This window comes from Coenobita brevimanus, chromosome 14 (assembly GCF_032717465.1).
Source record: "Coenobita brevimanus isolate Jiangsu-jjx chromosome 14, ASM3271746v2, whole genome shotgun sequence".
Classification (NCBI taxonomy): Eukaryota; Metazoa; Arthropoda; class Malacostraca; order Decapoda; family Coenobitidae; genus Coenobita; species Coenobita brevimanus.
Window position 1 is genome coordinate 60,925,475 of NC_136967.1, and position 24,812 is coordinate 60,950,286.

At 42.4% G+C, this 24,812-nt stretch overlaps 1 protein-coding gene across 1 annotated transcript; it reads left to right on the top strand.

Moving 5' to 3' along the window:
• The first annotated feature begins 318 nt into the window (after window positions 1-318).
• Window positions 319-19,735, top strand: LOC145389843 (polypeptide N-acetylgalactosaminyltransferase 5-like). Its single transcript, XM_080264981.1, has 11 exons — window positions 319-555; window positions 873-1,093; window positions 4,557-4,723; window positions 5,338-5,545; window positions 6,125-6,235; window positions 6,848-7,025; window positions 11,799-11,979; window positions 14,136-14,275; window positions 15,973-16,071; window positions 18,737-18,871; window positions 19,586-19,735. Exons 1-11 carry the CDS (start codon window positions 319-321, stop codon window positions 19,733-19,735), a joined length of 1,827 nt encoding a protein of 608 aa, XP_080121107.1.
• The last annotated feature ends 5,077 nt before the right edge of the window (window positions 19,736-24,812 follow it).

The following is a 24,812-nucleotide window of genomic DNA, read 5'->3' on the forward strand; positions in this document are numbered from 1 at the left end:
CCACTACCACGAGATCTGAGATACAACTACCACAGCAACCACCACAGCCACCACAACAGTCACCACAAAACCACCACAGCCACCACAACAACTACCACAAAACCACCACAACACCACAGCAACCACCACAACAATCACCACAGCCACCACAGCAACCACCACAAAATCACCAAAACCACCACAGCCACCACAACAGTCACCACAGCCACCACAACAGTCACCACAAAACCACCACAGCCACCACAAAACCACCACAGAACCACCACAACCACCACACAAACCACCACAACAACCACCACAATCACCACACCAATCACCATGTTCCGTTCGTCCCGGCTGCGAGTCCACACGTGCAAGATCGTGCTGGTGACGTCACTGGTGTGGTTCGTTGTGGATGTGGTGGTGATCATGTACCACAGTGACTGCTCCACGGGGTCTGGCTGGGGCTGTGGCAGGGCTCAGGGCGGGTCTGGGGCTAAGGAGGGAAGGGCTGACTACCATAAGGGACGAGCCATCAGGAATCATCACACTGAACAGGAAGACGTCGATTTGGCGGTGGGCATGATGATGATGGTGATGAAAGAAGATGTGCGAGTGATTGAGAGAGAGAGAGAGAGAGAGAGAGAGAGAGAGAGAGAGAGAGAGAGAGAGAGAGAGAGAGAGAGAGAGAGAATGATGATGGTGATTATGATACAGTTTGTTATTAAAGTGTCGGTTAGAAATGAGAATGCAGTTTATTTAAGTGAAAAATGCCTGCAATTATTATGATGATCAAAAAATGTGGAAGTGCATTAAATAAGGCTTACAAGTAATTACCATGATATTGCTGGTGGCGATTACAACAGCCACCTTTTTCCCGGCAATGCGTATAGGGCTGGCGTCTGGACTACCCACCAGGGGAACTAAAGCGGTGGGAGCCTCAGCCAACGGTATCTGAAAAGCCTGGCTTGCCTGGTGAGATGGGCAGGCCTGTGAAGACGCCGCCAGCACAGGAGGGTATCATGAAGGACAAGTTTAAGCTCAACCAGTTCAACCTCCTAGCGTCGGATTCCATCAGCCTCAACAGGTCACTCCCGGACGTTAGGCTAGAAGGGTTGGTATTAAAATGATGATGATGAGATGGTGGTGTGTGTGTGTGCGTGTGTGCCTGTGTGTGTGTGTGCGAGTGTGTGTGTGTGTGCGAGTGTGCGTGTGTGTGTGTGTGTGTGTGTGTGTGTGTGTGTGTGTGTGTGTGTGTGTGTGTGTGTGTGTGTGTGTGTGTGTGTGTGTGTGTGTGTGTGTGTGTGTGTGTGTGTGTGTGTGTGTGTGTGTGTGTGTGTGTGTGTGTGTGTGTGTGTGTGTGCTCTTTTTCCCTCGCAAGGACTCCGTGCAGAAGTGTAAGCATGCACATGTAGGCTACAGTGATTGTATTTCATACTGGGGCACTTTCTGCGACACTCAGTTTTCTAATCAGTATCTTAACAGCGGTATTTTTTTTCTAACACTTATTTGTAATTTACACAGGTGCTACAGGGAATCATTTGTTCAGTAGTGGTGTTAAATATGTTCTTGTGTAACGCCGTGTTCTGGTGTTATTTGATGATTATATGGGCGGTTCCATGACAAGATTCTAACTCATCCTGACAGTTATTATTATTATTATTATTATTATTATTATTATTATTAGTGCTCCTCCCTGTAAAATAGGTAACTCAAAGTCAAGTGGCCACCCCTTACGGGATTATGGCGTCTGGCAATAGATAGATAGATAGATATTATTATTATTATTATTACAGGTATCGTTATCGTTATTATTTTTATTATTATTATTACTGTTGTTCTCGTCGATGTTGCGTGTTAATAGGGTTTATGTATTATGCATTGTAATATATATTTATTTTTGTAATGATGCAAGACCAACTCCTAATTGCTGGCGGCAGCATTCATAATCGTAGTGTTATCAAACTGTTCCCGTTATCTTGTGTTATGCAGTACCGTAAATGGATTATGGATGTAATTTCGTCATGGTGTGTGGTATTGTGTGCTGGTATTGCGTTATAATATATCCTTTTATTTTGTACATATGCAAGATCAAATCCTAATCACCTCCGATATCAACAGTATCCGTCACCGTAGTGTTTTGGTGTTGTGTGTTAATGTGTTCTGATGTTGTACTGTGTGCTAGTATACTTGCAGTAGTAGTAGTAGTAGTAGTAGTTGTTTTTCCCTAGGAAGTCTGGCCGAACAGCCCCGAGTCCTTTAGGAAGGCCATGGCCGAGACCGGGCTTTCCCACAGAGCTCTCAAAGAGTGTATGTTGTGTTGTTGGCGTAGGTGATTGTGTGCAATGCAGTCTTCCATAATGTGCTTAATAGTATGGGGTGCTGTGTTGCATCCTGGACAGGCATCAGCGACGGAGTCATCCAGCCTCTTCTGGTAGCTTAAGAGAGCTGGATGGTGCCCACATCTCAGCCTGGCCAGGTGGACCCTGTCCTCACGAGGAAGATAGGATTCAGAAGGGTGGATGTCAGGAGGCCGTGCATGCAGCTGTGTGTTGTCTTTAAATGACTGAATGGAGAGGCGAGTGATCTGAGTGTGGATATGCTTCTGGAAGCTGGTCTGAGGTGGGCGAGGGGGGAGAGATGACAGTATTTGTGTATGGTATCGTGTGCTGGGTGTTGTTTTGATGTTCCTTGGTGTGGGTGGATGTGCTGCCATGTACTGTAGTGGATGTTGTGGGTTTGTGGAGGCTGCAACAAGAAACTGGGTGCCTCTCATGTCTAGGTGATCCTTGACTTTGAGGACTTTGGTTTCTTGATGTAGGTGGTCTGTGGGTGTAGTAGCTGTGCAGCCTGTGATTATTTTTAGGGCCTTGTTCTGTATGGTCTGTAGAGTGTTGTAGTGTGTTTTGGTGAGGTTAGAATCCCAGGCAGGGCTTGCATAATTCATCACTGAACGAATGTATTGTTTGTATACTGTGGTGGTGGTTTCTTTGTTGTGTCCGAATGTTGTATGGGCAAGTGACCTCAAAGCATTGAGTCTTGGTGTTATTTTATTTTTAATGTTTGTGATGTGTTGTTTAAATGACATTGATGTATTGTATGTTACACCAAGGATTTTGGGCGTGTGTGTGTGTGGTAGGGGAGTGTTGTTTATGGTGAGGTCTGGGATGTGACTGTGTTCTGCTGTCCAGTTTGTGAGAAGAGTAACTGTAGATTTGGCTGGGGTTATTTTGAGCCTGTTTGTGGTGAACCATTCGTGTAGTGTGTTGAGGTAAGGTTGAATGATGTGTGCAGCTGTGTTTGCGTTTTGGTGTGTACATGTAAGTGTTATATCATCTGCATAGGAAGCTGTGTGTATCTGTGGTGTGTGGGATGTGGGTACGTCGTGCATGTATAGATTAAAGAGTGTAGAGGACAGAAAAGATCCTTGGAGGACACCGTTTGTGAAGTTTCTGATGTTAGAAGACTGACCGGCAAATGTTACGTGTGCACATCTGCCTGCTTAGTAGTGTGCCAGCCATTTTTTTGTTTTATTGTGCATGTTTGTGTTGAGTATTTTGTTTGTGAGGTTGTGGCAGGGGATGGCATCAAAAGCTCTGCTAATGTCTAGTGTGACTAGGAGTGTTCTGTGTGGTGGCCTAGCTGAATTCATGCCATCGAAAACTCTCTGTGTAAGGTCTGTAAGGAGGGTGTTTGTGGAGTGTAGTGGCCTAAAGCCATGTTGTGACTGGGCTAGGGGAATGTGAGGTGTGACTAGTTGTAGTATCAGTCGTTCAGTGACTTTAGAGGGGGTGCAGAGGAGTGTGATGGGGCGATGTGAGGAGGGTAACGTGAGGTCTTTGTTGGGTTTAGGGCTAGTGATAATATTGCCATGCTTCCAGATGTTGGGTATTATGTTGTGTGAGTAGCTGTAGTTTGATATGTTGGTGAGTGCTTGTATGCCTTGTGGTCCTAGGTGTTTAAGGTGAATGTTGCTTATGTTGTCTGGTCCACAGGTAGATGAGTGCTTGAGGTTGTTCATGATGTGCTTCGTCTGGTTGTAAGTGAAAGGTGCGTAGTCTGGGTCTGTGGGGAACTGTCTCTTACGTCTGATGATACGTCGGTCTTCCGAATGGGGGGTTAGATGGCTGACTTGTGAAAAGTGATTGATGAGAGTGTTTGCTTGTTGTTTGTTTGAGGGTATGGTGTCTGTTGTTGTGATGGCGGCGTGTGAATGTGTGGTGTTGCTGTTGGAAAGTGTGATGCTGTTTAGTGTTTTGTAGAGTTTGCTGATGTTTGTTTTGTGGTCAAGTGTTTGGAGGTAATTTTTCCAGTTTAGTGTTTTCTGTTCTGATATTTTACTGTTTATCTGAGTGTTGAGTTCTTGTATATAGCCCCAGGTTCAACTGAAAGGTGAACTCAGAGACTGCAGACTTAAGCTGATGTTTTTCCTGCATTTCACCTTTCTTTGGGGGGATATGGAAGTAGTTAAGGAACGTTTGTATGAGCAGGCAGTTGAACAACCTGATCATATCAGTGTCACCACATGAAGGCATCCCTGTCCATGGTCATGTATTAAGACTCTCTATCATGTACAGATGCAAGACCAAATCCTACCCGCCCCTAATGCCGACCACCTCAGTCGTGATAGTCTTCCACAACGAGGCCTGGTCCACACTCCTACGTACAGTTTGGTCCATCATTCAGCGCTCACCCAGGGCACTCCTGCAGGAGATACTGTTGGTCGATGACGCTTCTGAAAGAGGTATGTTTTCTTTTCAGTCTTCCCTGTTAATTCATCTAATTTTAAGTGGATGATGTCGCGGAGAAAGGTTTGTTCTTTCTGTATCGTTATTTACTGAACTCAATTTTCGATCCAGGCATTCACCACGTTAAACCCTCCACTTCATTCACTACGTTTTTCTTTCATTCAGTTCACCTCATTTCTTTATTTTCTTCACCCACACTCGGCTCATCAACTCACCTGACCTCACCTTTACATCTTCATGTTTTTGCCAGACAGCTCTTGAAAAACTGTTTGGTGTCACGACAAACCGCTTCATTGCATTACTGAAAGCTTAGGGTGGACTGAGCAAGTACTAGTGGTTAAGTATAAGTCAATTTTCAGTACATAATTTTCATTCTCTTTCAAGAAATATAATTTTGGATTTATTGCTTGGCGCAGTGAGCAGGTTGGCGATTTTTACGGTACTGACTCGTTTTTTTTTTTTTTTCCCCATGTAACTAACCCAACCCAGCCCAGTCCAGTCCAGGCTAACTTAATTTATCCATCCCAACTCAACTAGCTCTAACCTAACTGAACCCAGCTTTCCAAACCTAATCTACCTAACCAAACCCTCCACCTTTTACACCTTTCAGACTACCTTGGCGAGGAGCTAGAGCATCAGGTAAAATCCCTGCCAGTGCCGGTACGTGTGTTGCGGACTGGTAAGAGGTCAGGTTTGATCCGTGCCCGGCTGCTGGGTGCCAAGGAGGTGACGGGTCAGGTGATTACGTTCTTAGACGCTCATGTGGAGTGTACTGAAGGATGGATGGAACCCTTATTGGCTCGTATTGCAGAGGACAGGTTAGTGTACTGAGGGATGGATGGAACCCTTATTGGCTCGTATTGCAGAGGACAGGTTAGTGTACTGAGGGGTGGATGCAACCCTTATTGGCTCGTATTGCAGAGGACAGGTTAGTGTACTGAGGGATGGATGGAACCCTTATTGGCTCGTATTGCAGAGGACAGGTTAGTGCACTGAGGGATGGATGGAACCCTTATTGGCTCGTATTGCAGAGGACAGGTTAATGATGTAAGTTTTGGAGCTAACCTATTCATTCCGATGACGCGTACCTTATTTTATTCTTTCTGTCTCTAAACACATATATTCAGCTTACAGTTTTCTTCAGTAAAGGCGTTGGACATATCATTAGCACTTCCAGTAAAAAGAATAACAGTTATGTCGTAAGCGGAATAAAATTGTTTGGCAGTAACGAGAGAGAGAGAGAGAGAGAGAGAGAAGAGGAGGATAAATGATGATTGATAAAGATGGTGATGGTGGTGATGGATTGACTGATGGTGATGACTGATTTCTTGCATGACGGCAGTAATGACGATAATACCACTTCCTATCATCACACTGGTATATCTTGCCTCCCACAGAACGCGTGTAGTATGTCCCATCATTGACGTGATATCGGATGAAACGTTCGAGTATGTCACTGCCTCGGATATGACCTGGGGAGGCTTCAACTGGAAACTCAATTTCAGATGGTATGTGTCTATAATTCACAGTGTCATAAAGCGTTGGAAGAATTATAGTAGAATTATAGAGTCTCCACACACACTGAAATAATGCTTAATGGGAGAATAGCCTATAACAGACATGGCCCGTCTTGGACCCTCCTTATGTAAGACTTCAATAAATAGTTTCGCTTTGAATGTAACCTTCTTTTCAGTTGGTACGGCTGCGTCTCTATGGTGGTGTATTGCATTTATTTGTATTATTTTTTTTGGCCTGCAGTAGCCATGCCTCACACGCACACACCTTGAAACAGGTAATATGAGACTGGCAGCTATCATTAATACTTATTTTAAAACTTTCTCTGTATTTTCTTCTGTTGTGAGACGTAGAAATATATCCGCATTTTCATCCATTATAAGATTACCTTTGCACACACACACACACACACACACACACACACACACACACACACACACACACACACACACACACACACACACACACACACACACACACACACACACACACACACACACACACACACACACACACACACACACACACACACACACACACACAAAAGTAAAAACATACATCTAATTCTGACTACTTAACATCATCACTAATTCTACAACACTTAGGTATAGAGTGCCGCAGCGTGAAATAGAGCGCCGAGGGGGTGACAGGACCCAACCTCTCAGAACCCCAACCATGGCGGGCGGTCTCTTTGCCATCGATAAGGAGTATTTTGAGAAGATCGGCCGCTATGATGAGGGCATGGATATCTGGGGCGGAGAGAACCTTGAGATGTCCTTTAGGGTAAGCTAAGAGAGAGATTGATTTACACCTTGCTGACTATAGGGGTCCACCTGTTCCTATCTGGCGGTGCGGTGGGAGTTTAAACAATCATCACATGCTTTCATATTGGCCACGAATTCCACAAGAAGTCCCCTCACTCTTTCCTAGGCCAAGAGTAAAGTCTGGAATGGACGAATGGCGAGACTTTTTGTCGGAGACAAATCCAGGTACCCCAGAATTTGCCCCGAGTCTAGATGTAGTCAGTCAGTAGGGCCGTTAGAAGATTTACTGTGCTATTGGAAAGGAGATGTGGATGATGATGATGATGATTAAGAGTACTGTACTGCTTTTTCCACCTTCAGTCCGAGCCTTAATATTTCCTCTTAAATCTTTGAATCCAAGTCATGACCTTTTTAGTTTGTTCTTGCTGCAACCAGACTTTTTTTTACTCATCTTGGGAGAAGCCTTTCATACTGAAGGGATTTAGTAAGGCTGTGTGTAACCCATCTAATATATCAAAAGCTAAATAAATGATGCAGGGTAGATGCTGATAATACTGACTGAACCGCCCCCACAACACACGAAATGTCTTCCGGCGGGGTGGAAGTGATTTATATATGGGTCACCCTGCACTAATGCTATCTCCAGACGATTTTATTCCCCTTCAGAGAGACTTGCTGACCTGGAGGGATTAGACATGTCCCCAGTTTACCACTGCAGAATGAGAAATCTTTCCTAAGTGAATAGAATCTTCATCCCATACTTAGGTGGGAAAAATGGTGTGGATGATGGTAATGGTGACTGATGAAAATTATCTTTTAGTAGCATGCACAAAAATAATGTACATCATTGTGCTGAAGATACTGAATTACCCTTTCTTACCTTCTGTTATGTTGTTTTACTTCTGGTGTCTCTCTCTGTCCCTTTCTTACTTATTCTTTTAACTCCTTCTATGGTAAGAAAATGATGACTACTTCCAAGAAAACTTCAGATATGACAAACCTCGTCCCAGCCACTAAACACTGTCATGCAGGCATGCCCCTCCAAGACTCATTACCGCAAGGACTTAGTGAAATAATATACTCCTTTCGCCTCACTTTACACATGTCGCCTGAGTGTAGTTACTGTTAGTCTGTAAGAGTGAAATATATTGTTCTACTTTTGTAACTCTTGCCTGTGTAATATTGTTTCATTGCAAAACTTGAAGTTAAAGTATGCTGCATCATACTTTCAAATTTTACAGAGACTGTAGTTTCACAGTCGCTCATGTTCTTGATTTATGAAATTGATCTACAGTCCAGCTTCTTATGCATTTGACATCTGACTGAATAAGAATTGTGTAGTTCCGTTTATTCGTTTACAAAGGCTCAAATGTACTTACAGAAGTCTGCTTCGGCCTTGATCACTTAATGGCGGGTTTCCACGCTGCTCGATCACTAGCAGCCTCTCTCTTCAGTATATTATATAAATTATTACATATGTATATCGAAAATTTAAATATTTCAGTCTGTGTATTACTCATGAATACAGTATATTCTCACACAAAACATGAAAAAATATTGTAAAGAATGTAGTTTATAAAAGTGAATTTCGGCCATTCATTATCATAATAAAATTTTATATGGTTATCCGTGTAGGCCTACCAAGTCAAAAAACCATCTACATCAGCCAGTAGATTAGACGAACATTCTTATATCAGCAGCGTTGTTATAAGCATGAATTCCGCGTAGCAGAACATAAACTATTGAACTGATATGTATTACTAAATCACAGAGTTACAGAAGTTAAAGTTAATAGTGCTTTGGTGTAGACAAACTAGTAATAGGCTTTTGCAGTGTTTTGGATTGCAGTGTACTGACATGTAGGTGCTTTTTTTTTTTTATGCGAGGAAGAAGGAACCAAAGGCCATGAGCCCGCAGTAACAGTTCCCTCCAAGAGAAAAACAAAATACAATAGAGAGCCAAATTCAAGATCCGATCATTTTCAGATGCCTGGACACACTGCGTTTGAAAGACTGGAGATCATAGGCAGCAGGAAATACAAACAGAGGGAGACAGTTCCAGAGCTGACCTGTTGCATAAATGAAAGACTGAGAGTAACGGTTAACTCTTACATTAGAGAGTTGGACAGAAAAGGGATGAGAGTTTGCTGCCAGACGGGTGCTACGCGCCTGTCGTAGAGGTGGAGGAATGCAAGCAAAGAGTTCAGAGGAGCAGTGACCATTAAAGTAGCGATAGAAAAGAGATAAAGATGCAACAGTGAGGCGAAGAGACAGAGGTTGAAGGGAGTCAGTAAGAGGAGGAGAGTTAATGAGACGAAAAGCCTTTGACTCCACCCTATTGAGAAGAGCTGTATGTGGGAAGCCTCCCCACACATGAGAGTTGTACTCCACACAGGGGCGGATAAAACCCCTGTATAGAGTCAACAATTGTGCAGGGGTAAAGAAAGAGCGGAGTCGGCTTAGCACACCCAATCTCTTGGAAGCAGATTTTACAAGAGATGTAATATGATCTTTCCAAGATAAGTCCCGAGTAAATGAAACCCCAAGCATGTTCAAGGATGATGCAGGATTAATCTGAATATTATTAAACATTAGTGGGTATACCAGTGGAAGATTTTGTCGGGTTGATAGGTGTAAGAACTGAGTCTTAGATGCATTAAAAACAACCATATTATTTTTACCCCAGTCAGAGATAAGAGCCAAGTCAGACATTAGGTGTGCCATAGCCTCATCCCTTGTTTGTTGAAGTAAGTGTTGAGATGGGCGTTGCGGGAACCGAATGGAAAGGTGAAGGGTGGAGTCATCACCGTATGAGTGGATAGGGTTAGATGTACAGCTTAGAAGATCATTGATGAATAAAAGGAAGAGAGTTGGTGATAGGACAGAGCCCTGAGGAACACCACTGTTGATAGATCTAAGAGAAGAACGAAGGCCGTCTACAACAGCGGCTATAGAACGACCAGAAAGGAAGCTAGCGATGAAGGCACAGATAGAAGGATAGAAACCGTAGGAGGGCAGTTTGGAAATTAAAGATTTATGCCAGACTCGATCGAAAGCCTTTGAGATGTCAAGTGCAATGGCAAAGCTTTCGCCAAAGTCCCGAAAGGAGGATGACCAGGAGTCTGAAAGGTAGGTGAGAAGATCGCCAGTGGAGCGTCCCTGACGGAACCCATACTGACGATCGGAAAGAAGGTTGTGATAGGAAAGATGCCTTTAAATTTTTCTATTAAGAATTGACTCGAAAACTTTTGAAATACAGGACGTTAAAGCAATTGGACGATAGTTGGAGGGTTGGGAGTGGTCACCCTTCTTTGGGACTGGCTGAATGAGAGCAAACTTCCAACAAGAAGGAAAGGTACAAGTTGACAGACAAAGGAGAAAGAGTTTGCCTAGGCAGGGTGTAAGCGCAGAAGCACAGTTCTTGAGAACAACAGGAGGGACCCCAACAGGCCCATATGCCTTGTTAGTACTGAGGCCAGTGATGGCAGAAAATACATCAGCTGAAGAAATTTTAATGTCAGCCATGAGGAAGTCAGAGAGGGGAAGAGATGGAGGAACAGCACCGGAATCGTCTAAGGTGGAATTGGAGGATAAAGTCTGTGCGAAGAGATCTACTTTATCAGTAAAAGAAATATCTACAGAATCATCAGAGTAGAAAAGAGGAGGGAAGGATGATGAGGTAAAGTTGTTAGAAAGATTTTTGGCAAGGTGCCGGAAGGAGCGGGAAGAATTCGAGTTGGAGAGTTGAGAGCATTTAGTATGGATGAAATTATTTTTAGTAGAGCGAAGAACAGATTTAGCACGATTCCGGGCAGAAACGTAAAGATGATGTGATTCAGGGGTGGGTTGGCTCCGGTACCTTTTGTAGGCCCCTCTCCTTGTTGCGGACAGCATTAGAACAAGCGTGATTAAACCAAGGCTTTCTTGCGTTAGTCAAAGCATCATAAATGGTTTATTGTAGTATAGTAGATGTGAAGTAAACACTGAGCTGATAGCCAGAGTATTACACAGTACTTACTAACAACTTTTTCATCGTAAAAATACTTCATGTATAATGGCCCGAGTTACTGAGAGATATCCTCAACATTGTCAGATTTGAAGAACTGGAAAAACACAGATGCTTGTTTGGTAGACTGTTGCCTGAAAGAGCATGACAATGACCTTAACGTAGTACAGTATTTAGTGTTCATCAGAATATCGGTAATGTACGGTCCTTTTTTTAAAGAATATTATCCAGTGATCTGTTGCATGGCTAAAATGTTTGGCCATTTAGTGCTCTAAGAAGTGCAGAATGTGATGGGTTCAAGTGAGGCAGTTTGGGTCAGAATGGAGGTCATATTCTTGTCAGGAGAGGAAGCTTCCGTGTACCTTTTCTGTATTAAATAGTACCGTTTAAATCTACTTGTGTCACTTTTTTTAATAATATGTCCAACTCAGGGCATAGGCTTAACTGCGCGTTCCCTAAGACCCAGCAGTCCTTCTACTTACTGCACCTCCACATGTCACAGTTATAGTACGGTATCTTGTGTGTTATTTGTGCTAAGCGAAAGGCATGAGTAACATACAAGGGCATATTTAGGTGAATAAACAAAATAAATTGCTAAATCTCCCAAGCTGACAAGGACATGGTGGTGGATTGTGATGGGCTCTGGTGGTGCTTCGTGATGGCAGGAAAATATACTGTGGCCGCAAGAACAAGGAACTTTGCCCACCAAATTAAAAAATACAGTCGCAGTAATTGTATATCAAGCCACAGAACCATTTTGGTTTATGTGCACGCGGTCCTTCTGCAGGTGTGGATGTGTGGAGGGACGCTGGAGATCTGTACGTGCTCACATGTGGGCCACGTGTTTCGCAAGTCTACCCCCTACACCTTCCCGGGGGGCACCTCTAAAATTGTAAATAAAAACAATGCTCGGCTGGCTGAGGTGTGGCTGGACGACTGGAAAGAGTTCTATTACAGCATTAACCCAGGTCAGGTCGCATGTTGCCTTCCCACTCACCTATGGTACAGTTTAGTTTACGGCACACTTACTCATTTGTTCTTATCTACACTTTTTCACTTGTCCATATCAACATTCCTTCACTTATACATATCCAATGCCCTTCACAACACAGGCCTTATCCAGTCCTTCACTTGTCCACATCCACACCCATTCCAAGGTCAAGTTACATTCCTTATTCTGTTGTAACTACACTCTTACCTCCCTCTATCCTCCTGACCCACACCTGCCCCATCACTAACCCATGTCCTTACCCATACTTCCTTATTTTCCTTTACCATCACACTTGCCTTTACCTTCACTTTCATCTACCCTTCCTCACACCCCACCCTCACCTTCTCCTTCCCCTTCTCCTATCCTTACCCTCACCCTAATCCTCACCTTCATTTACCCACACTCTCATTTTCCTTTACTCCCATTCTCACCGTCATTATGTTGAATCCTGAGTATGGTACCTTCACTTAGTTTTACCCACACACTCTCACCTTCCCACACACACCCACACCTTTTCTTTGCCACAGCTGTGCCATCGCTGTGCTACACCCACACACTCTCACCCAGCACACTCACACTATCCCTTATCCATACATTCTTTCTGCCACACCCTCACTGTGCCACACCTACACTTTCACTTTCAGCTACACCCTCACCTTGTCACATCCCACACTAATGCTTTGCTATACCATCATACATATATTTCTACATCTTCATTTTAATACACCTAAACTCTCACCACCTCATCTTACCACAGCCACTCTCTCACGTAGTCACACCTTCAGCTTTTGCTACACCCACGCTCTTTTCCTACAACACCCATAGCCTGTCCCCCCCCCACACACACCAACATGCTGGCACACCCTCGTCCTCCCACACCCTACCCCGCTACACCCAACATAGTGTTCTTATTCGAAATTAATGCATCCGTTTTGACCTACTTATATTCACAAGCATTCTTCGTCCATAACACATTTCAATTATCCTCACAAAACAATAACTATGATATAAAGTAGACAGATAATCTTGAAGTTGATGTGCAGGTAGTTTTTAATTTTAAAGTCTTTATCAGTCATCTTCCACCATACATTAATTTGCATCACAGTATCATGTATTATCTTTCTAAAATAGTTAAAGTTGTAATTTTACCAGACACCGATAGAGAAGGTGGAGGAGACCGATAATGATTGTTTCCTAGTGATTGCACTGTGGTTATTAATCTTGTTTACTAATGTGCCTTTTAAATAGCTTTTAGTAGCCGAGATCGTACCGAGAGTCACTTTCTCATAAACACAGGAGGTTTTCTGGCTCCTCTTCCTTAGCGGTTTATTTGCCATGTTAAAAATCACCTGTGTGCTCAGAATCGATTACTTAAAGCAATGAATAGCACAGAAAAGAATATTTGGCGTATGCAGCAAAACATAAATAACAGAAGAGGATATGAGATGTATGCTGCAAACATGAATCATATAGAAAAGAATATTAGGCGTCCGTTGCAAAATACGTGGCTAAAGAGGAAGTGCTAGAGAGCCTCCTAACCCTGCTAGAATGCGGCACCAGTGCTTACATTAATGAAGATAATTATGTAATGATTATTCTCACTACTTTGTTTATACACTATGTCTTGCTTTTTGGCTTTGTTCATCATAACACTGCAGCTTCTTTAATCAATATGTAGTGAGAGCATCAGTGACAGCAAGGCTTTCAATCATATGAATAAAGTTTTAAGAAACAGATGACATTTGACGTTTGTACAGTTAAAGATGATTTTTTTTTTTTTTTTTTTTCCATTTTTCCCTGGTAACTCTGTCATGGTGACATTCTCTTGGCAACTTTGTAAGAAATACTGTCCCATCGCCCTGAACCAAAACTGAGTTGCGTAGGAAAAGTTACCAGAAGAAGCGATCGTATGATACTGCCTTAATTCTGTACCATCAGTAGAAGTGCTGTCGTCTCTTGTACTTCTCATTCTCCTTGGACTTTGATCATCATTTTGGTGAATCTGAAGCATCTGACACTGATGACATTATTAGGTGGCCAAATAAAGTTATTAGTGCCAGTTGCTGGAGATACATCAAACACTTAAAGTTGCTCTGTGTGTGTGTGTGTGTGTGTGTGTGTGTGTGTGTACAGGCGCCCGCAGTGTCGATTACGGTGACGTCAGTTCTCGTCGGAAACTGCGAAAGGATCTCAAGTGCAAGAGCTTCCGGTGGTTCCTGGAAAATATCTACCCTGAGTCACAGATGCCTCTTGACTACTACTACTTAGGGGAGGTAAGGGTTCAGCTTTGGTGTTTCTCATAGTTTTTTTTTTTTATGTTTATTATTATTTTTTTTATATGACCGACTCTGAACATAGACTTAACACCCCGTTCCCTAAGGCCCAACAGTCCTCGCGCGTAACATACACCTCCACCTGTCCCCACTTCGGCACTAACACCCACGATCTATATTGATTACATGCTGGTACTGTCTCATAACAGGACTGGTGTGTTGGTATTAGCGAGGGTGTTTTTACGATATGTTGGCCGGTTAGTGGTAGATCAGTGAATCCTTAAACTGTTCCTTGCCCCGGCCGGGATTCGAATCCGCATCCATTGGAACAACAGACAGCCCCACTACCTACTCGGTCAGCCCCTTCCATTTACTTTTTATGGCCATTGGAACAGTAGCTAAAACGAACTTGCTTATTGTTATAGGCCGTTTTTCCTTCTTGTTGGCATTATTAGAAGTGCATTTTTCACATACAGTATACTGCATGTATATTTGCAGTTTCCTACTTGAGTGATATCATGTCCTCATTCCCCAGGAAAACCAGACCCTCTTGAAGAGGAGGGTGGGTTGTTGCAGGCGGTGCTTTCACCTTAACAAAAATTTGCTTTATTGGTCTGAATTTCACTACATAAGTTTCAGAACTGCTTGGGTATCCTCATAAGCCACAGTCATAATTGCCATCCCTATTTCCTTCATTACAAAAACAAGGTAAAAACAGTGTGCCATATACTGCAATAATGGTCGAAATTTATAAACAAAGTAAATTGTATTTTTAAATACTGTATAAGACGAATGTTTATACAAGAACAAATTTTTCCCCACCTTAGAATATTCTGGACTCATACTTGAAGTAATATAATGATAGCCTTAACAGCTGTACTGGGAAGACAAGTATTTATAATTATATACTATTACACCACTCATCTTCAACTGTCCGACACTAAGCCGTGTTCCCTTGATAGTAATATTGTTAACAGCACTTCACTCTCAAATGGACACAGGCTCTCATATCTTCTGGTTATCCTTATGGAGTTTTTTTATGGTTGTGCTGTCTCTGCGAATATCTTCTAGCACTTCATAACATGTTTCTTTTATACCTTGACTTCCATTTGCTTTCATCGATGAAACTGTTACATCTAAAACAAATACTTTCTTATAATCGGCAAAGGCTTTTTGCTTTCTGTTGTTTTCTCAGTCACTTGATTAGTAACATGAATGTGATCTGTTCTTGAGTAACCGCTATGAAATCCAGACTGTTCTCGTGGCTGGTATGCATATAATGTAGGACATATTTGAGTTGTTGGAACTCAAGGCGTTTAGCTTTCCTTCCCTAGAGATTCGTAACACCCCTTACTCTGAAGTACAGCTGACCTCTGCAACGATCAATTAGTCACTGTGGATGCTACAATGGCATGGTAGAACTTGGCAGTCTACCTCATAGAGCACACTTAGGCATTTACGGTTAGGGGAATTATATTTGTCTGATCCCTATAAGTAATCATGCTTGTTATTGTTGCACCTGACTAGTATAGCTTCATAGATCACTGGGATGCACAAGCTTCGACCCAGCAAGGCAGTGTTTTTTCAAAGTCTTAAAAGATAGGATGATTTAATACTGAATGCACTCACAGGGTGTCATGATATATGCCATGGTACTCACATTACTAATCTTTTACCACCACTTCTCTCCCTCATAGATCCGCAACGTGGAGACGCAGAGCTGCCTGGACACTTTAGGGCACAAGAGTGGGGAGAATCTTGGCACCAGCTACTGTCACGGGCTGGGTGGTAATCAGGTATGACTAGACCAGTACGGTTGTCATGTTGTTGGGTGGCTTAGATAACACTACAGTACCTTAAGCTGGCCTAAATTTGTGCTCTTTTGCAGCCTATTTCACGTAGATGGCAGCAAAAGACAAGAGTACAACTGTAGCCTACATCCTTTCCATTAATTCTTCACGAACAGCATCCTATCCTTGTGTTACTCTTTTGTTACAGCTCAGCAATAAAGGTGGAGAGAAAGCGAGAGAGTAATTTTAGGCCAAGTTAAAGTAAAACTGTTATAACAGTTGCAGCGGTAGTGTGTAGGCGGGAATTGCATGTCCTTTGCTTGCTGTAATCCTTTCTTGGAACGTATTTTTGTATGCTTTGTACAAAACATTGTTTTGGGAGATAAAGTCTCGTCCATACATCAGTTATGATGTACAGTCCCGGTCATTAGTTTTAATATCTCCCCCCCCCCCCGACAGAGGGAAGTGAGGAATAAAGTTGTAGAATGGCCAGGGGAATAGAGAAAGCACTGCACTTCAGATCTATGTATTTTTTTTGACACGAGGAAGGATGATAATGCCCTTCAGCTAACGAATGGGATTACTGGTACGTGTAAATGTTTTTAAGAGGTAGCCAGAGAGTCAGAGAACGAAAACTTTATTGTGATTCGTAGGTCAATTGTACAGAAAAAAAAAAGTAGATTGACTAAATTAATGAGGAGTTCGTGCAATATTTCCATCCCTACAGTTTTAAAACACAGCAGTGTACTGTAATGATATCTGTTGTATGAAAATTATACATCGGTTCTACTATAATCTTGCCCCTACATCACAGGTAGTTGTACAGTCGGCATCAAAACTCCTGTCGCCCCTACTGTCTTCCTCTCCACAGACTCTTACAATCAGTATGGTGAAACAGTAGCAGCGAACACTGATGGCACTGATATAGCTACATCAGGTCACCAGTGTCGTTCAATGCAGATTCACCACACTGGTTTTCAAACTTCATAGAGAAAAATGCAGAAAAGGCGACAGGACTTCTGATGCCGACTCGTTTCGTTTTTAAAGGCTCCAACATGTTTGCATGAGTCGGCCTTGGTCACCTAATGGCGGCTTTCCACGCTGCACGATCCGTTGCAGCCTCCCTGTTCAGTCCTTAACCCTGAGGTCACACTTAATGACCTGGTCCCACGTCTTTCTCGGTCTACCCCTCATAACCCCATCCCCAGTATTAACACTTCTCACCTTCCTCACCCAGTTATCATCCCCCATCCTCTCCACAAGTTCAAATCATCTCAATCTACCTCTCCTCATCACAACACCAATACACTCCAGTCCCATCCTACCTCTCAACTCTTCCATCGTAAACCCAGCCCCCCCGGACCTTGCACGCAGGGACGCACTACACATCCACCTAATCATTGTTATTTCTGTAGGTCTGAGCCGGCGAATATCCTCCTTCTTTACTGTCCAGGTCTCACTACCATACAGCATTACACTCCTAACACATGCTGCATACAAAGACCCCTTAGCACGTAGGAAGTGCCAAATAACAAAACTCTTCCACACACTCAAGAAATTCACCAGCAAGTTCAATCCTGCTGCTCTCCCCGACACGCCGTACACATAAAATCAGCATTATCTCGCAGTCTACCTCTGATACCACTACATCTCTTGTGCACCCATCTATCACAAACACCACACAAGATAGAATTACTTCCCTCGCCCTTGTGGCAAACTGCACATGGCCACTCTCCCTCGTCTTTGACAGTACCGCCACCAACTCTAGATATCATCACTTTTGTTTTATCTGCATTTACCCTTAAGCCCTTGTGCCCCATACCATCTCTCCACTTCCTAAACCTTTCCTCTGCCTCCCGTTCATTCTCTGCAATCAACACCAAATCATCAGCATACAACATCTCCCACGGGAGTCCATTTCTAAAGTCACGTGAGAGGGCTTCAAGTACCATGATAAACAACATGGGACTCAAGACTGACCCCTGATGAACACGGAAAACTCATCACTCAAATCTCCATTCACTCTTACCTGGGTGGGAGCACCCACAACCAGCCACTCCTCCAAGCCAAGCTTTCTCATTGCCCACTTCACCATCTCTCTAGGGACTCTGTCAAAGGCCTTTTCCAAATCAACAAAAACAAAATACAGATCCCTTCTCCTACCAATATATTTTTCCTGAAGCTGTCGAACAATGAATATGGCATCAGTGGCCCCCTACCTGGCATAAACCCAAACTGCATCTCATCAATATTCACTCTTTCTCTAATCATACCTTCTAAAACTCTCTCCGTTACCTTCATTATCTGATCTAAAAGCTTTATACCTCTATAATTTCCTCTTTCCAGGGCATCACCCGTCCCTTTATACAGATTTACAATTACACTCCTCAGCCAATCATCTGGGACAACACACTCATAAATAATCATATTTATCAGGTCAGTGACTAACCTCACCCCTTTATCTCCTGAGGCCTTCAACATTTCGGCAGTCAACCCAGACACACCTGCTGCCTTCCCCACCTTCATCCTGCCTGTTGCCTTACTCACAGTAGCAGCTGACTGTACGTACATTAAATTTCACTATTGTTATTTTGTCATGCCAACATTACCATGAAAGTATTATTTACTATTTACCTATTTATTTGTTCATTTATTTATCGTCGAGGTGCAGGTGTTTGCATACACCAAGAGGCAACAGATCATGTCGGACGATAACTGTCTAGATGCGTCCAGTCCCAGCGGTCCTGTCAAGCTGGTGCGGTGTCATGGGATGGGCGGCAACCAGATGTGGACCTACAGTGACCACGTGAGTTGATGTTTACTGAGACCCTTGCAAAAGTTCCGTTACTCCTCCTTTCCATCAATAGCTCATAACATTAATTTCGATAGTTAAAAGTGATAGTTCATTAAAAGTCACAGTCTAACTAACTAGACTGACTGCATGCAACTTGACTTTAACTGATAATTATGATATTACGGGTTTCTGAAGGTCAAAAGGAGAAACGGAACCTTTTCAGGGGATCGTACCTGGTAGCATGTATGTAAAAAGAAAACTGAGATTTATATTTATCCACTGCGTGAGGTTCATTAAGGCAGACAATCATTTTCTGCTGATTCTGTCTTCCCATAGAATAATCACTTTACTTTAACTTAGCCCAAATTTTAGTCCTTTAGCAGCTCATTTCACGTAGCTCAGTGCCAGAACAAGACAAGAGTGTGGGTGTACATCCTTTCCACAGCACTTCCTCGTGACTAGCATCGTATTCTCGTGTCAGTCTCTTGTTATGGCTCAATGCTCAAGATGGAGGGATGGCATTTTTTATGGTGAAAATATGAGGCAGTTCATGGTGAGAACTATAGTCGCTACGTAAATGCTGTAATGTTCTAGTATGGACCAAGTAGCCTAGACTCGGACCTCTACACTCATTGGATGGTAAAGAGTTGGATGACAGAGAGAGAGAGAGAGAGAGAGAGAGAGAGAGAGAGAATAATCACCACGAAAATGTTGTGATCATTCTAGGATGGGTCGATTCGTCACGTCAACTCTGCGCGGTGTCTGCAGAAGCCTGACGCCCTAGATGCGACGCTGCCGGTGCTCAAGGCCTGCGACGACGGCACCAGCGGCCAGCGGTGGGTGATGAATGGATCATTTAAGTGGCAGGCAAACTAAAGCACAGAAATTAGTGAGAAATTTTAAGGTAAACACAACATTTTACCTCGTGAAATTACATATATATACCGCCGGCCAGTGAAGACGAGCAAGCTAAAGCACACAAATATATGAGCGATTTTAAGGAATCGCACGACAACTTACCTCATTAAATGACTTTGTTATATTAAAGGCTAGCGAAGAGGTGGACTTAAATGTATTTGACCAAGTAAAAAAATGGTATACAAAATGCATTCACCTTACCTTTAAGTACAGAAAGTGTTGCGTGGAATGTCATCACATCGCTGAACGGGTGTGTGTGTTTAGTGTGATGCATATTGATGTGGGGCAGATATAAAGACAACTGTCGGAAATTCGAAGTACGCAATTGTTGTGACTGATACAGTGCTACCTAATGCCTTGTATAAAAAAAAAAAAAAAAAAAAACTACAGCAGGGCAGGCCCATGTCAGGGTTACAGTCCTTACCATTCATACTTGATGGCCAAGTATTGTTCCCAGGATATAAAAATGGTCTGCAGCACGATTAGTAATATCCCAATAACAGTCTGAGACTTTGCACAGACAATACAAATGAATAAAGCTTCCCTAAGCATACTGGAGTAGTGAACTGTAATGCAGTATTAGCCAATAAATCCTACTTAAGCAATCAAGAGACACTAACAGCAGACAGTATGTGAGAGTTTTTGCTTCCAAGAAATGACTCTAAGTGATTTAAGAGGTTGTGCATGTAAATCTTCCAGTGAGACAACCCTCACAACTACATTCCACTGTATTTTTAGTGCACATAACCGCTCTGCAACTTCCATACAACCGGCTTCCTTTGATCGCTTATTATCCGCTCTGTTACCATTTTTGAACTACATGCTAAGTTCAATTTTTCCAGGGTGCTCATTCTTCCATTTTTTCCTCATATTTTACTCTAGCTAGACTTAACTTATCCAAATCTAACAACGTAACAGATTAACATTAGCCTAACAGACTAACCTATCCACATCTAACAACCTAAGAGACTAACATTAGCCTAACAAACTAACCTAAAATGACACTAAAAAAACAAACTTTACTAACCTTGGCTTTCCTGGATAAGAAAAAGTGCAAAAATGGCACACAGAACGGAAGTCAGCGTCCAGGTGAGATTGTCTACCTAGTGCCTTCTAATAAAGCCGAAGAAGGTGTTTTAATTTTACATTTGATATATACAGTGGTGTCACCAGGGGGGGGCTGGGGGGGCTTAGCCTTCCCAAATCAAGGACTCAGCCTCCCCAAAATTGCAGCCCCCCAAAATAATAATAATAATAAAAAATCACCAGCTTACATAGTATGCTTGCAGCTCAGCATTGACCCACCTAGCTTTCCCCCAACCCCCTAAAGCCAATCCACTTTTATTCGTGCATCCATATTAGTTTAATACAATATTATTTATAGCTATATAATGTGATTAGTTATTCACAATTTACGTAAACCTATGACTCAAATCATCTATCTATCTATCTATATACCTAGGCTGCTTCCCCCAAGGAAAGGGAGGTAGCCGAGACAGGACGACACACTCCCCATTTACTCATCCATTCAAACACATTCATTCGCATCTTAGCCCCAAAGGGGAGAACGGACAGATCCTCACCGCACCACACCGCACAAGGGTCAACTGTGCAATGCAATCAGTGACATCCGCAGCAGGGCCTGACAGCAGAGCTGGTTTACCCCTGCCACATCATAACAGACTCGTCCCCTTACCCGCACCTGACCTGAAATAGCTGATCAGACCAAATGCGGGAGAATATCCCCTCAGGGCTTCGTCATCACTTATTCATTCACAATTTCTCTCCATTTATTTCTGTCACGCACAGCCACTCTTCCTTGCTCAACAGACATCCCTCTCGCATCCAGCGCTCTCTTCACACTGTCCATCCATCCTATTCGTGGTCTTCCTCTCAGCCTTACACCTCTCACATCAGATCTAGTTATCTTTTTCACCAATCGCTCATTATCCATTCTCTCCATATGCCCAAACCATCGCAACACCCTCTGCTCAACTCTACCAGCCATCTCCCGAACAACTCCAGTTCTCCTTCGCACTTCATCATTCCGCACCCAATCCATACGCGCCATTCCACACATACTCCTCAGACACCTCATCTCCATTACATTCAAACTTTTCCTCTCTGCTACACCCATATTCCGTGTTTCAGCCCCATATAATGCAGTCGGTACCACAACACCCTCATACAGCCTTCACTTTACATCCATTCTAAGTGAACATCTAAACACTTTTTTCATTCCTCCCAGCACCTTTCCTACTTCATTTATTCTAAACTTCACTTCTGCATCTATTCTTCCATCCACAGCAACATGTGACCCTAGATATTCAAAACACTCTACCTCCTCAAGCAACTCGCCATTCAAAACTATATTCATCCCCCTACCATCTACCATCCTCATACACTTCATCACTTTACTCTTATTCTCATTTACTTTCAATTTCCTCCTTTCACACACCCTTCCAAACTCCTCTACCAACTGCCTAAATCTCTCTTCTGAATCAGCCACCAGTGCAGTATCATCTGCAAACAGCAGCTGCTTCAGATTCCACTCTCCACCATCAACATTCACCAGACTCAGACCTCCACCTAAAACTCTTGCATTCACCTCCCTTACAACACCATCCATGTAAATATTAAACAACCAAGGCGACATCACACATCTCTGTCGCAGCCCCACTCTCACAGGAAACCAATCACTCGCAGCATTTCCCACTCTTACACACGCTCTACTGTTTACATAAAAACTTTTCACCCCTTTTAGTAGCCTACCATCAAGTCCATACAATCTTAAAACAGTCCACAAAGTCTCCCTGTCAATTCTATCATTAGTTTCCCATATACTTTTTCCAAGCTTGGTTTTCTTTGAAATATATTTATTGCACAGAATGCAAGAATGCATTACATTTATCAGACTTATTATATATTTACAATATGTAATAAGGTATATATTAATCACGGAGCCTTAAAATTGGAGTATGCAGTCTAAAATATCTGATCTATGCAATTTTTCACAAATTGGAATGTTCAGAGTATCGTAACTCGGAATGTTTGTTTACATTGAGAAGTGTCTGTGAACTGCGACTAAATCCTGTGTTGTTTTCGGTTTTATTTGAATGTATTGGTTTCAGTGGCGTATAGACGTTACTACGTTCCGGTATATTGCTAGCCACCTCACTTTACCTGTTCATTTTTGTTTTTACAGATATGAGATCTAGCCTATACTCTATACAAAGAGTCATCAGTACTTGGTTCAGTCGACACTCGACTGTCAGAACTGAATGTCATTTCCCTTTTATAGGCTATTCTACAATAATCTATCTATCTATATACCTAGGCTGCTTCCCCCAAGGAAAGGGAGGTAATAATACATTTGCGGATATCAGTCAGCAGCCACTCAAGTGATGAAAAGGTCATCTAAAAATCCTCAGGGACAGGGTGACATAGGAAATTCTTTCGCACCCGCACCTCCAAAGATGACTCAGTTGAGTGCCAAGAAAAAGTTGCTGTTATTGGGAATGAGGTGCCAGAAGCAACCCCAGATAACCCCAAAGCTGAACCCATTCAGACATGTGTAAGTAGCCCTATATCAAACTATTGCAGTAGTCATTTTATGAAGCTCAGGCCAGGATTTTTTTTTATTGATTTATTTTTAAATTGGCTAGGGCTAGGCTATTTCTTATTGTTGCAAATATATTGTCCTAAACGTACAGAGTGGGAAAGTAGGCTAAAACTCTCTCTCTGCAATGAACTTCAATTTTAGTTTACATTCACTGATAAGTAATACTGTGAGATAAATGAAGAAAAAAAAAAAAAAACACATCCACATTGCATTATGTCACTGTATGGGAGGATATCAGTTTTTATAGAATACCATTTTTTTTGTAATTTTGTTTTATCAAAATGGTTTTATAATGTAATTGATTTATGATTTGGAGTTACTTATTTTAGAATAATATTTTATAATTTCTGTTTTTTTGTGAATGGCTTTCTTTTCCTATCACAGTACCGGTAATGGAAGATAAATCTTGGCAATTATTATATATCTTTATAAATACAATGAATAAAGAGCTTCTTTGAATTATCAGATTTAATATGGTAAGACTAAGAAACTGTTATGATACCACAATACTACGGTAGCAATTGAAGAAAAACTATTACCGGTATCTGCAAAAAAGCTTTATACAGTTACATTGTACACATTATATCATAAGGCTTACTGATACCTGGTATTAGGCCCATCAATATTCATGTGTCCTATAAGTTTCTTATTAATAGCCTGTGAGACCTTATTTTACTTTTTCTTCATCTATAGGCCTCAAAAATGCCCCTAAAGCTGCTTAATTTCCGAAAAATTTTCCGGGGGGGCTTACAGCTCCCCCCCGTACCCCCCAGCTGCATAGACTCGCTTCGCTCGCCCCCCCCCCTTCTACATACACCAGGGCTACAGCCCCCCGAAAATCTAACCCCTGGTGACGCCACTGGATATATACATAATGAAGTCCTATGTGACTGGGAGAACTGAGAGACCCTAAAGTTAACAGTACTGTTAGTGTTGTAAATGCATTTCTTAGAGATAAATGGTTATTATTTTACGTTAAGAATTTTTTTAAAATAACTGATTAAATAACTAGTCGAAGGCGTATTAGTGACTTCATTAAGAAATCTGACTCCCACCTCACAAGGGATTGCAGTTTTGACAGAAGCGTCATACATGGCAACTATATCAGGTAACTGGAAAATTGAGCTAAGTAGGCTGGAATGGAACACAGAGGATCTCTTATTATTAACTTGTTTCTGTCTACGTGCGATTTCATTCATCTTAGCAGGAACTTTTCCAACTGGAGGGACTGATCTCTTAGAATATCTGTGACCTTCATCATCATCATCATCATCATCATCCAGGACTCCCTTCAAACCCCAAGGTCGGAAAAGAGGCCTGGATGATGATGATGATGATGGTGATTTACTTTAAGTAGTTATTGAAAGGCTCATGTTTATAAAATGGTAAGAAAGTGGGTTCATTCCTACATAA

What these genes read in the sequence shown, in the direction of transcription:
- LOC145389843 (XM_080264981.1), top strand. Translation starts at nt 319, where the DNA reads ATGTTCCGTTCGTCCCGGCTGCGAGTCCACACGTGCAAGATCGTGCTG. An exon ending in CCGGACGTTAGGCTAGAAGG is followed by an intron (nt 1,094 to 4,556) that starts GTTGGTATTAAA and finishes TATCATGTACAG; the next exon opens with ATGCAAGACCAAATCCTACC. An exon ending in CGATGACGCTTCTGAAAGAG is followed by an intron (nt 4,724 to 5,337) that starts GTATGTTTTCTT and finishes TACACCTTTCAG; the next exon opens with ACTACCTTGGCGAGGAGCTA.